At 42.0% G+C, this 13,262-nt stretch overlaps 1 protein-coding gene across 3 annotated transcripts in view; it reads left to right on the top strand.

Annotated features, from left to right (window-relative positions):
* Nucleotides 1–333: 333 nt before the first annotated feature.
* rmdn2 (regulator of microtubule dynamics 2) overlaps nucleotides 334–13,262 on the top strand; it is a 35,642-nt gene continuing 22,713 nt past the window's right edge. Inside the window, exons 1-2 of one of the 3 annotated variants that reach the window (XM_030070527.1) lie at nucleotides 334–422; nucleotides 3,620–4,092. In XM_030070527.1, coding sequence (XP_029926387.1) covers nucleotides 3,629–4,092 — 464 coding nt within the window. In that variant the 5' untranslated portion in view covers nucleotides 334–422; nucleotides 3,620–3,628. Of the gene's footprint in view, nucleotides 427–3,619; nucleotides 4,093–13,262 lie in introns of those variants that run through there. The other 2 variants (XM_030070528.1, XM_030070529.1) reach the window with 2 other exon arrangements.

Here is a 13,262-nt window from a genome sequence, read left to right as displayed (position 1 = left end):
ACCCACATGAAAACACTTCAAGAAAACAAATAAGCACTCCACAGATCTATGAAAAAATGAAATAATATCAAATCCAAATCGATCCACAGGAAAGAAAGAACTAAAAAAAAAAAAAAAAGCCGTTCAGTGCAATGCAAGATAATAAATAAATGCTGATTTACGCTTTAGAAACACAACGGGAGGTTTGCAAATTTTGAAGACATAAATGTATTCAGTTTTCCCGGCTGGAGGTTGGGATAGGAGGGTCGGATCAATTAAGATCAAATATCTACAAAGTAGCCTATTATTAGCCTGTTATAATGAAGCAGATACATCCCGGAACGTTTCTATGTGGCCCGTGAGGCCAGACGGACTGTTTTGGTCGGTACACCACCGAGCTGTCAAACCACCAAGCGACTGAAGTGCCTCCCTGCCTCCCCGCAGTAGGTCTCTATCATTGTCAATTTTACAGTTTTAGCAAGAACATAGTCGTGTAACTCGTTGACGTGATTCTGTAACACTGAAAGTAAACAGGAAGAGTGTATTTAGCCGCATAACCTTGAGGAATAACTTTGTTTTCTCCTTAGCGCGGTGGTTTAGCGAGCTAGCAGGACTTTGAACGGGGCAAACACACAACGCGTGTCTTTACAGTTAGCGTGTGTCATTTGTGTGTTTCTGTCATGATTTAACACCATTTGTTTGGTAGTAAACAGACTGTATGCTTGTACTAGGCTGTTATCGGATTTGTCTATGTGTGAATGGCTTTGTAGGGCTTCCATTATCAAAAGTGCTGGCTAACATACTCGCTCAGCGATTAGTGTGTTTATCCAATTAGCTAAGCTAGCCAGTTAGATGGGCAAACAGGCTTAACGCTGGTTCCCTGTAACGTTAAACACCAACCATGCTGTAGATGAATTACAGACAGTTGTCCATTTGTTCACACTATCTAACTTTAGCACCTGGGATCTATATCGTGTCAGTCAAAGTCCTCACCCAGAGTTCATTGACATATGCCAATATTTACACTTTGACATATTGTCATATGTCAATGACCTCTGGATAGGTGAAACTACTATATATTAGCTTCACTAAAAGCAATAGAGGCTGCTGGCAGGGCTCAGTAAATTATTGAGCAGAAGAGTATGACTATTAAATCAGCTGCCCAAACACAGTACAGCCTGTTTTTTTTTTTTTTTTTTTTTAATTACTCATTGCTCAAATCCTCTCTATACCAGCCTCCCATTTAAAGATTGACTCATTTTTTATTCTGTTTCAGAGTACAAATGAAACATGGCACAAGTTGAAGAGGCACACAGAAACTTTGAGTACACAGTTTAATACTATGAGGGAGCTTGGAGCAATTTCAAACAGCATAATGATCGCTGATCTGTAGATTGAGGAATTAACCCCGGGTCTCTGATAACATGAGCGAGGTATCTCACTGTGGGACACACCCCCCCCATGCTGTCCCCCAGAGGCTATTTTCCCCTAAGCCAGTTTTAACTGGTAGGCTAGGTAGAAGTGACGTCCGCTTCCAAGAGGAGAGACTTCCCCCTACTTTAAAAGCCTGACATAATATAAGCCCTTCAGTCTAAGTAACACCTCATCCTTGTTCCAGAGAAGGATAGTGGTCAGGCGAGATACCTCACTCATGTTGTCAGAGAACCGGGGTTAATTCATTAACCTAAAGTTCTCTTTCAAACATTTTTTTAATTATCTCACCAGGGGATATTGTGTCTCCCATATGGCCAGACAAGCAGACATTAGGGATAGGGATAGGTATAATTGTAGGGGTTTAAGGTTAGGGTAAGGCAAAATTAGGTTTAGGTGTGGAAGGAGTTTGTTAGGTTTAGGAAGGGGGTTGGGTTGGGTATATCGGGTTGGTGGTTTTTAGGGGGAGAAAAAACTACTCTAAATATATTGTCCTAAGTTCATAAGTTTCATAATTATTTTTTATTTTTTTTTTTTTTTTTTTTTTTTTTTTGTGTGGGGGACATTTGTGAGTGTTGCTGACTCCCGGGAATGGGTCTCAGCAACCGCTCCCATATGTCCCGTTGTTTTTGTTTTGTCCTGTCGTACCCCATTTGTCTGACTCCCGGGAATGGGTCTCAGTGATTGTTAACTCCTGTCTAGCTGGTTTTAGTTGAGAATAGTTACCTGTCCTTCCTGTGCCCGACTCCCTAGCCTGGGTCTCAGGCACCTGAAGGCGTTTTATATTTTATATCTAATGTTGGATATTAATTCTTAATCTAACTCCTAGAGTTATGTCTTAGGTTTCTAAAGGTAATTTGTTTTTTGGTCTTATTTTAGTGCTGCTATAAGTTTTGGCAGAATGTTGTTTATGGGCGCTTGGTTTTTCCGTCATATCCGTTTTTTAATTCCTAAATTTCGGGTTGACTATGGAACATTTCATCAGTAGTGTCACCACAGAATCATCGAGGGTTTCGGCCGTTTACACACTAGACCCTCTCCTCCGTGGAGGCCAGCTGGGGTGATCAGATCCCAGCTAATGTTCCAGGCTATTTTTGAATTTTTACTTTAGGATTTCTTGCCAATGTTGTAGACTTGGGCATTAACACATCAACTCACACAGGCGTATTAGGCGCTGAACCCACACTCAGGAGAGTATGTGCCAACGGAGGCTCAGTGATGTCCAATTTTTAGTATCTGGTGGTATGGGGCATCGGCCAGCTGGCAGCCGCACATATCTCTTTAATAGTAGTAATACCCTGGAAGACTGCCCATGATGTTACCAAACCACAAGTGGAATGGGCGCACAGACCTGCCGGGAGTCACACCTGCTTGCTATTGTAGGCTGTAGCAAAAGCTCCTACAGTGTAATGTGAGAGACGTTGCATTGTTAGGGCTTTTCCCAAATGTGGCACAACCCATGACACAAACAGCTGCTCTGACAGCTGTATGTCTTGTTTGTCCTATTGACATACATGCATAAATCCTGAGGCACCCTTTAGCTCCAGCGGTTTGCTCTGACTCAGGGAAGCTGCCTGGGCTCGAGGCTGACACTTGGGGATGTGGCAGGCCGGCCAAGTCACCACTTGGGCAAATATCTGCTGTTGGTGTGGTGGGGGAGGGAGTCCAAACATAGGACAGGCGAGCTTGGTTTGCTAGCCTGTGTCAGTGGGTCTTAAGAGAGAGCCATGTGCAATCCTTGCAAGTAGCTGGTGAAGCTAACACGGCCTGGCATGTTGCAGCCCAAGGTACGTGGAGCAGTTAGGATGTGTGTCTGTCCCGGAGATGTTGGAGGATGTTCCTCCTTTTCGAAGAAGACGTCATATTTGCCTGCCAGTCAGGACCGGCATAGTGGAAAATAGCTCCTGGGGGACAGCATGGGGGGCGTATCCCATTGTAAGATACCAAAATGAATGTCTGAAAGAGAACCTATATTACAGAGTTTTCACAGATCTTCTTGGACTTCTTCTTATGGGATTGAAGAATGGAAATGCAGGTCAAATGGGTGTGCTTCTCACTTAACATTCAGTTAGTTACTAAAACCATTCAACCTAAATTATTTGTAATATGCTTTGTTTGTGAGATTGTTGCAGCTCTTAGCTGAATAGCTTGTTAATCCAGCAACATGTTTACAAAACTAGTATAACATATCACTGTCTCTTTTCTGCAGGCCTGCAGGATGGCCCAGGCAGACAGCAAGGTGCTGGTTCTGGGAGCGTTGGCAGGAGTGGCTGGAATCGGCTTGGCTGTGGTCTGGTACCAGGGCATCAAGTCCAGACGAAGAGGCTCCTGGCCAGGCTTCTACCTCAATGGCAGTAATGAACGCGCTGCTGGTGTCACGATGGTTGATGGTCCAGGAACACCCAGTGGCCAGGCTGAGGTGCTGGAGCGCCTTGAAGCCCTGATTCAGTGTGTGTCGGAGCTGAAGGATGAGATGAAGGCGCTGAAGAATGCTCTGCCGACACTTCCGGACCAAGTCAGAGAGGAGCTGAGGGGCCACAGCGGGGCAGAAGGGGGAGTTGGGGTTCGCCGATCCAGCCCTCTCCACAGGACCACACCCACACGAAGGAAGAGGGCAGCAGGCTCCGTCAGCAGGGCCAGAGCTGAGGGTCAGAGCTCAGAAGAAGCAGAGAGTGAGGGAGGGTGAGTACCGTTAAAACCCTGTAACCCTCACTGAGGAGCTACATTTAAAATTCCTGAATTCCAGTTTTATAACATATGATTTGACATTAAACATGAGCTATGGTCAGACTAGTTAATTAAACTTCTAAGCCCAGTTTAAAGCTTGTCTAGTCGGGGGTGGGGGTTACTTGGGTCTGACTGTCAGCCCAGAGTTTTCTTTTTAGTGAACACACTTAAGGCTGCCATCTCTGGTTGTTTGGCCTTGCACAGTTTTTTCAAACATGTTTGGTTTTGTTGGCCTGAGTCTGGTTGTCTGGTGTGAAGTGGTCCAAGCCAAGACTCACCAAAACTGAAATCTGAGAGTGTTGCTGGCAGCAGCTGCTGGCATAGATACAGGGAGGAGAGGAAGAAAGCAAACTGGAAGAGAAGTCATATTTAACATCACCTACTCATGCAGATATTAGACAGCAAGAATTTCCATTGTTTTCCTTATTACCAGTGAAAATGTCAGTTAACAATTATACCCTCTAATTACATTCAAGACTTTAACATTTACAAATGTTTACACTTTGCTCACATTGCATGGAAATTTATCCTCAGGTAGCTTATGATCATTGCATTCATATCAACGCCATCCAGTATATATGGAAGCTCTTTAGCCCCATAATAGAATAAATAGAAATTTAGAAATAGAAATTTAACCACTCTTGAACCAATGATACACGCGGAAGTTTTTGGGGCAAATTTAGGGTGAAATTTGATGGCAGTTTTTCTCACTGAAGACAGTTTGTCAGTTGGAAATCTAGCTGAGCTAGATCAGAGAGCAAGTTTTGCTGGCATGGTAATCAGTTCACTGATAGCTGCAAACATTACATTTCCTTAAGCAAAAAGTCTAAATGATTAACATTGTTTAACATTTCTCATTTGCTCACATTGAACCAGTGACATGCGCTGGGCTCTAGCCTTTCACTTCTTCTAGCTATCTTGTCAACTAAACATGATTGAGTGCATAGTTGGCATAGTTCAATACTATCCGATTTCCAAACCACTACAAAATGCTGGCAGATGATTTAAGAATCAGACCATTTTCTTCTGTAACATCAGCATGGCAAGGCAGGCAAAGCTGCTGCAAGTGATCTCCAATATCTTCAATATTTTGGATGCTTGCTCTCATGACAGGTATTTGCTGTCCGCATTACCAGGTGCTAAAAGGATCTTCATTACAACTGTTATGTATGTAGAAGCAATTCATAGGCTTCTGCTGTCTGTGCAATGTCATTAGCCTCTGCCACTTTGTGGTGGAAACCAGCAGCAACTAGTACAGATAACAGTGTTTGTGGCTATTGTCGTCTGGTGTTTGCCTCATGACTTCTGAATAAATGCTGTACTTGTTATGCCCATTTCATGGATAGTAATTGCGTTCTTAGATAATGACTAAGCATAATTGTGTGTCTTGCTCTATTTCCCCCCAGTGAGGAAGAATGGATCAGGGCAGAGCTGAATCAGTGTATTACTTTTCCTCCTGGATTTGGTACACATACAGGCTTTCTATTTAATGTTACATTAAACAGTGGCGTCCAATGTTTTAATGGCCGTTGACACTGAAGAGTTTAAATAGGATAGGGATGGTGCCTGGTGTTTCCAGTATGTTCTGCAGCAGAGGGGGAAAAACGACGTTACCTGGCTGGTTAGGATCTTTAATGATTGTGTAATGAATGCCCTAAGCCTCACCTTAAGATATGAGGTGCAGAATGTGGTAAAGCATCGTATTAAATCGTTACAGAAGAAAAATAACAAGCAATAGGCCTACCTGCAAAAATGCTCTCAATGATTTGTTGAGCCACTTAATTGTTTAGAGCATTCACTCAGAATAATTACCATTCTTTACAAATGGCACATACAGAGCAATTTTTGGTTATGTGTTGCAGCTGCCAAAGAATTTTTGCAGGAATTAGCCTGGAGATTAAAAATGCAGAAAATCATACTATGTCAAAGCTCAAGTAATTAGGATACTGTAATTTTCTCTGTATTTTCAGTGCTGGTTTCTGCTTTGCAAACAAGCTTTATCTTTCAAAATTGAATGACCAGGCAGTGGTAAAATAAAGGATAAGGCTGACTTTAAAGGCAGCCACTGGTAGTTGTTGTTCAAGAAGAGCAACAAAAGCATATAGAAGAGGTATGGCGTGCCAAAGTGGCAGTGGGAGGAGTAGTAAGCAGTTATTAACTTTTAATTTGTTGCAATGGAAACGCATTTTTAATTAGGAAAAGAGAACAGAATACCAGCCTGAGTGCAAACTAGCTTGCCAAAAGGGCCTTGAGGACAAAAGCGATGTTCATGAGGGGCAAATAAGGGCTGATTAGTCAAAGGAACGTGTGGTAGATTATTGGTGATGATCATTTGAATATATTCTTACTGCCCAAAAAGCCAAAGCTTGCTCACTTGTGGGATTTCACAAATAACTCCAGCACATGCACAAAAGAGATACATGTGGCAGGCATGGCTTTTTTGTGAGGACGAGCCCACGTTCTGGTCCACCGTTTTGGCTCACATTGCTTGCCCCATGTTGCTCCTCTGCTGGCCTCTCATTGAAAATTAATTAAGGCCAGGCGATTTTTTTGTTGCCCATGTAAAAAGCCTTTGTACTGTAGCTGTACCACTCATGTACCTCATGTAACCTTACACATAATACCAACAACAATAATGATAATAATAATAATAATGATATTAAAAAAAAAAAGAAGAACTCTGGTATCGGTATCGGCAGATGTCTAAATTCACAAATCGAAATTGAACTGGAACTGAAAAAAAAAAAAAAAAAAAAAAAAATGGATACGTGCATCTCTATTCGAGTTAGCAGCAGAGGAATCTTGCACCACATGCCCAGTCATCCACCTCAATCCACAGCCAAATACCTTGATCACACGCCAGCCTAGAATAACATAAACAACAGATGTCTCCTTTTGAATGGACTGCCACTTAAATCTCATCTTAAGAAAACAAATATCAGCAGTTAAACGACGATCATTAAGCCAAAAGGCTTTACATTTTTCAACAGTCAGGCAAGCTCAAGGTTATCTTGGACATGAATGAGATATATTCTCAACACGCATCTCAGAAATAGTATCAAATCTGTGAACAGGACAAACAACGTTCAGTTTGAAGATCTCAGCGCATGGCAGCAGGAGATTTGAACCAGGATCTGGATGGACTTTTTGTCCAGGGAGCCAACAGTTGGATTGATTCTATCTTTGCTTCTTCTCTGTCGAACAATAACATTGACCTAATACTAACAATAACACTACCTAGTCTGACATGCTAACTAAGCAGTTTGGAGGTGTGTAATGGGCCTTAGATCAGTGCTGTATGGCTCCGCCCAATTACTGCTCCAATTTATTATCCTGGCAAGAAATGTACAGCTGCCTTGGAGCAATTTTTTACAGCTACAACAAAGCAAGGCAGGCCAGCTGAACATCCCGTGTGCTCGGGATAATTAATCAATGTTGTGTTTTGCTGTCTGCGTTTTCAAAGAAACATGTTCCACACGTAGGCAGGCTACAGCAGTATATTTTTCTTCAGCAGTTTACAAGCCAAGATATGCTCTTATTGGGTTTTTGAAGATACCACAGTATGATGCCAGGACGACTCAGATGCAATCCAATGTTTTGATTCATCAACAGAGCATGTCTTGGGAACACACCTAAACCGACAAATTACAAACATCTATTTTAGTAAAAATGTCAGGGTGTAATCTAAGATACCACTTTTTTGGACGCATTAGTGTTGAACCTAGAGAAGAAGATAATGTTTTAGTTTATTGGAGAGGTTGGGGAAAAAGGATGTAACTGCATTTAATTTTGAGAAAATTTACTGGGAGGGATTGAAGGTGCTTTTTCAGATAAATTTAAAGTCATAGCTGTGAATCATAATGAGTAGCACTTATAGAAATAATGTCAAAAGATGCTGAAAGAAAGTCTAATTACTGCAGGCAGGTGCAACACATGGCTCGGGAGCCAGATGTGACCCAATGACCAATAAAGTCTGGCCTATGACATGACCTTTTGGTCTGGGATGATATGCTTATCTTGATATGATACTATCATGATACTTGGGTACCGATTTGATATGTATCACGATTTTTAATTATTGTGATTCTACAAATATTGTGATTTGATATTATGATTTATTTTTGATTTTTAGCTTTTTGAATTATCCTCTAGTTTGTGGATGTAAAGTTTCATGAAGCTCTGATTATCCTAAAGGTGGGTAATTTTACACAGTGATGTTCCCAGTATGCATAAATACACCAGTTTAGAATAGGCCAAAATAACACATTTGTACTGCATGCAACAAACTGCATGGTGTTTGCCCCAAATTGCATGGGATTAGCATAAAGTGGGCATGTCTGCATAGGGGAGGCCTGTTGGTGACCATAGAACCCATTTTCATTCAGATAACTTGGGGTCAGAGGTCAAGGAGACCCCTTTGAAAATGACAATGCCAGGTTTTTCCTTGCCAAAATTTAGTCAAACCTTGCAGCGATATTTAGTTCCCTTGCTGACAGAGCCGACTCAGAAATTAAAAAAAAACTCATCATTCATTCATTTTCCAAGATGCTTATCCTCGTAAGGGTCACTGGAGCCTATCCCAGTGCTCACTGGGCGTAAGGCAGGTTAACACCCTGGACAGGTCGCCGGTCCATCACAGGGCAGACAGACAAACACCTGACCTGCATGTCTTTAGACTGTGGGAGGAAACAGGAGCTCCCGGCAGAAACCCACACAGACACAGCAGAGCATGCAGACTCTACACAGAAAGGACTCTGGTTGGCTGGGAATCAAACCCAGGACCTTCTTGCTGTAAGCCGATAGCGCTGACCACTGCAACACCATGATGCTACACTGTGCCACTACCACTGTGCCACTATGCCATTCACATGCAAAATTTTGAGAAATGATTTTCTAACATTGTCATTATTATAGTTGAAGTTTTGAATGTATATCCATGCCAGATTCGCATATATTTGTGTTTGTGCAAACATAGATAATTAGGTAGGAGAAGAGGAAGAAGCAGTTTTAAACATGCACTTTGTGGTCCTCTGATTTATCTCTCAAGCCACCGCTGGCTCCCATGGCAAATTAGTTGTGCACCCCTGGTCCAATGGTGTGGCCTTGCTCAAAATAAGAACGACACAGGGTTAAAATGTGAAAGGTGCTGAGATCATCCTTAAAGTATCCTCTTGCGTTGTAAGAGTTTGTTGACACTGGAAATAAGAAAGCTCCTCGCCAGGGAATACCCCGCTGTGTAAGTGGTCTTTCATTTGGCATGAAGTGCTCTATATGATGGATGAACAGGGTCATTTGGGGTCATCCTTCCCCTTGCTATGTAAACATCACCCTCCCTTTTGGCTACCGAGGCAGACAGAGGTGTAAAGACTGCCCTCTAGCACATGTGGATCCAAGGTTTTGAGTGACAGTCAGCGGCCTCATCAAATGCTCTTAATTACAGCCTAGGTTATTATGCTTTAAAAGAAATCACATCACGCACACACCTCCTGTAATTAAAGAGTCTTTCCCGCCGCTCTGTTATTTGTATGAGCAGAGGGTGTGGGGTTAGTGGGAATGGTGCAGTGAAGAAATTCCAGCCCCTTAGGGAATGCCTGGCTTTCACCCAGAGGAACCAGTTACACCCCTAATCCTCACATCCATTTAAAGGGCTCTCCATGTCTATTGGGCTGTCTTGGAATAGTATGCAGTAACAGCATAATATTGCTGCACAATATCCCCATAAGCACCAAGATGCAAAGGGTTGGGCAATGCTTCTCAGTATTGTCATTGCTCATTCACTGGGATCTCAAAGCCTTAAGAATACAGCAAAGATTAGCAAGATTAGTCAATACTTTGGTGCGTGCAAGATGCAGGTTTGCAAAGATTTCATTTCAACATTTTACAGGCTCCAAATACATGCAGCATACATCTTCAACAGCAGCAACTTCAGTAACAAACTGATGCATCATGTAAACCATAAATACACAAAACACTATTTATTAGTATTTTTATTGTTTGTTGTTTTTATTTGTTTTGGTGTGTATGTAATCATTTATTCATTTTTACAATAGCCCTTATCTTTCTAGAGCTGACTGTTTTGTTGTTTCTAGAGCTGTTGTTTCATGTTTGTCTAACCTTTTCCAAACCACTATTGACTTTTTAGTTGAAGTGCAAATAACTGCAGTTGATTGATTAAGAAAAAACAAAACTATCTCGTAATCTTTTTCAAGCAGGTTTTCTGGTGTGTTTGTAGAGGTAATCCAACTGTGACCACTGTTGTCATATTTACAGATGAGGCAGTGTTGCTCAAGCCTGAGCCAGCATAAGACGACACGTTACTTTGTAAAATACTGCTGGGGAAATGTGACAAAATCAGTGTGACATATCAGAGTTGTGGAGGCGGATGGACTCAGAACAATGAACACGTAGATCTAGCCAATGAAAAGGTGAGGGTTTCAATTGTTTACTCCATTTACTCCTTACTTAACGGCTTCCTCAGAGCTACCTCTACTTGTAAGGAGATCCATCAATCACATTGATTGTGTGCCAAGCTGTCAGAGGCCTCATTTAAAAGTGTCTTGTAGGAACTTGTAATTCCTCCAACAGTTCCCACTGCAGTTTATTCACATTGCATTGCTGTAGCTCAAGGACATTATAATGTCTTTTTTCCTTCTCCAGAAAAACAGCATGTGTGACACTGGATAGTTGTTGATTTAAGCACAGCAGTTTTGTTTAGTGACGGGCATGCCCGGTCAGCACGCATAGAAATGTTTATAAAGAGAAAAAGGAACTCATTGTCTGCTTTGTGATTAAAAGCTTTAGTATAACTATTCTGTGACATCATGCTAGATGTCGGTGAGTGTCTAAGACATTTACATTAACAGGCTCAAATTCCTGCTTGCGTTGAAAGGCATTCAGGTCAAATGAGCATGTTTACTTAATTTTTAAAAATGTAGTGGTATCGGGTGCACATAAACCATGTATCCTAATCAGCTCAGATGTAAGATGTGTCCCCACAGTCACCCTGGCCGGTCTCTGACCTACATCTGTCAAGTACAGCTGCCCACCCACAGCTCCATTGTACTGTAGTTACCTAGGTTTACTTTGTCATGCTCCAGGAATGCTCATACTTCACACATAAATTTGGGGGCTCATGACAAGTTGGCCTTGCTTCCAGAATCAGTGATTTTCTCCCGATTTCTGTTTTGCATGGAAAGCAAAACCTGTTTTTTGTTTTTATCTGAGGTATGATCACATTCTTTTATAATAATGGCACAGAGGGTCAAAGGATTTTTCTAAATGAGGCTCCTGAGTCTTCTGCTGCTGATCGTCATGCAGATGTGTACATCTGGCTGCACTGTTTCATAGCGCAACAGCATGCAAACCACATAGCTTAATATTTTATGTTTTTGCAAAGGAGAGTAAAAATGCAACATGAAATTCTGCACAGGAATAATATGAACAGCAGAGCCTTCTTGGTTGGGTTTCCTCATCTTCTCATTCTTTACAGCAGTGGTATTCAGTTAAAATTTTAGGTGGTCCAGGTACTCAAAGGTCCTCCCCAGCAAAGTGAGTTTCCGTAAAAATAGAAAATAAATTAAAATATTGTTCACTTCAGTTCTCATCTGAACAAGACTGGCTCTTTATCCTGAGCATTTATCAGTAATCCAACAAGAAGATAAAGAGCCTGCTGGAAAACTGAGGTAACATTGGGCAGAATAAAAACACAGCAGTTTTAAGGAATGAAATCAAAGTGATTATTTTGAACAAATGCAAATTTATTTTTAACACATCTTTGACATTTTTCTTTTCCTTTTTCTCCTACATTTGCTTCTCTCTCTCTCTGAATGCAAGCGCTTCCTGCTGTACATTCGCTTTGATTGACTGAGATGGTTGAGTGTTTTAAGTAATGCACAGGACACCGATACAGTAGCCACGATGCTATAAAAAGTTTGTGAACTGTTTAGCAGTCCAGGTGGAACCATTAGGGGGCCTGGACCTGAACCAGAGTTGGCCAATCGGTGGTGTCTGCTTTACAGTATTCTGCGGAAACATAGGTACCATGGTTTTTTCCGCAGTGATGTCAGTGAGGGTTTTTCACAGCCTTTTTCTTTTTCTTTCATTTCTTGAGGCACATTCATATTTTTCTTGTAAGTGTAGTGTAGGCGTCACACCCCCTTCACCCTGTGATCGTATTAGATTGAGAAACATTTCTTGCCTCATTGCCTTTTGGCAAGATTCATTACAAGCCAAAGCGCCTTTTGTATATAAATAAATTCTTTGTGCAGATGTGATATCTTGGGGCAAAATCTCAGCCTCCAGACTTATTATCCCTCCTATTTTATAGAGCTGGGACAAATCAGTTACAATGTCCTTTAACAAACCTGCTCCTCTAGTGAGGCTAGTAAAATTGCCAGTTGCTGTTGCTCAGTGTCAACATGAAAAGCAATCTAGTGGGAAGGTGTTAACACACAGCTTGACTTACCGCCATTACTCATGTACTCATAATGTCACAATATGTCTTTGACAAGTGAATGTGACCTTATTGCTCAGCCTTCACTTTGTTTTTCTGCATGCCATTACTTATCATGACATACAGGGGGCATTGTTGGCACCTGTTGGTTTCATGATGCTGAAGGTGGTAGAAACCAAGTGATGTCACCACCTGGGTTGTTCAGCAGCTAATATGTGGGAATCATGGGAGTTAAGGGGTGTCTTTGTAGAGATTCAACCCCAGTTCCACCCTCTGGGCACCTGGAGATGTCTGCACACTTTCCAGTCAGCCATTGTTGTGGAGCCAGCTTTCACTGGCCCTGTCACCAGTGTTACTCAGACTGAATAAGCTGGGCTGAATGCTCTCAGGCCCAGTGATGTTGGGATGGTAACTCTTCATCAGGTTTGTTTTGAACATTGTAGCCGTGGCGACTGCCATTGCTAAGCTCCCTTGAAAGACTCTCTCATTCCCCCCGGATTCTGTTTATTGAATGGCCGACCTCCCCTAGTGGGTGCACACTCAGTCGAAAAAGATGGTTAGAACTTGCCAGCCCGAGCTCTTGTATCACTTATTCTGTGCAAAGTGTGACAAGGTTCGACACAATATCAGGTGCTAGAAAGATAGAGAAATGCTTGTGCTGCGTTGCTTGGTG

Source organism: Myripristis murdjan, chromosome 15 (genome assembly GCF_902150065.1).
Source record: "Myripristis murdjan chromosome 15, fMyrMur1.1, whole genome shotgun sequence".
Lineage (NCBI taxonomy): Eukaryota > Metazoa > Chordata > Actinopteri > Holocentriformes > Holocentridae > Myripristis > Myripristis murdjan.
Note: the sequence above shows the minus strand (reverse complement) of the source record. Positions and strands in the feature narration are given on the sequence as shown.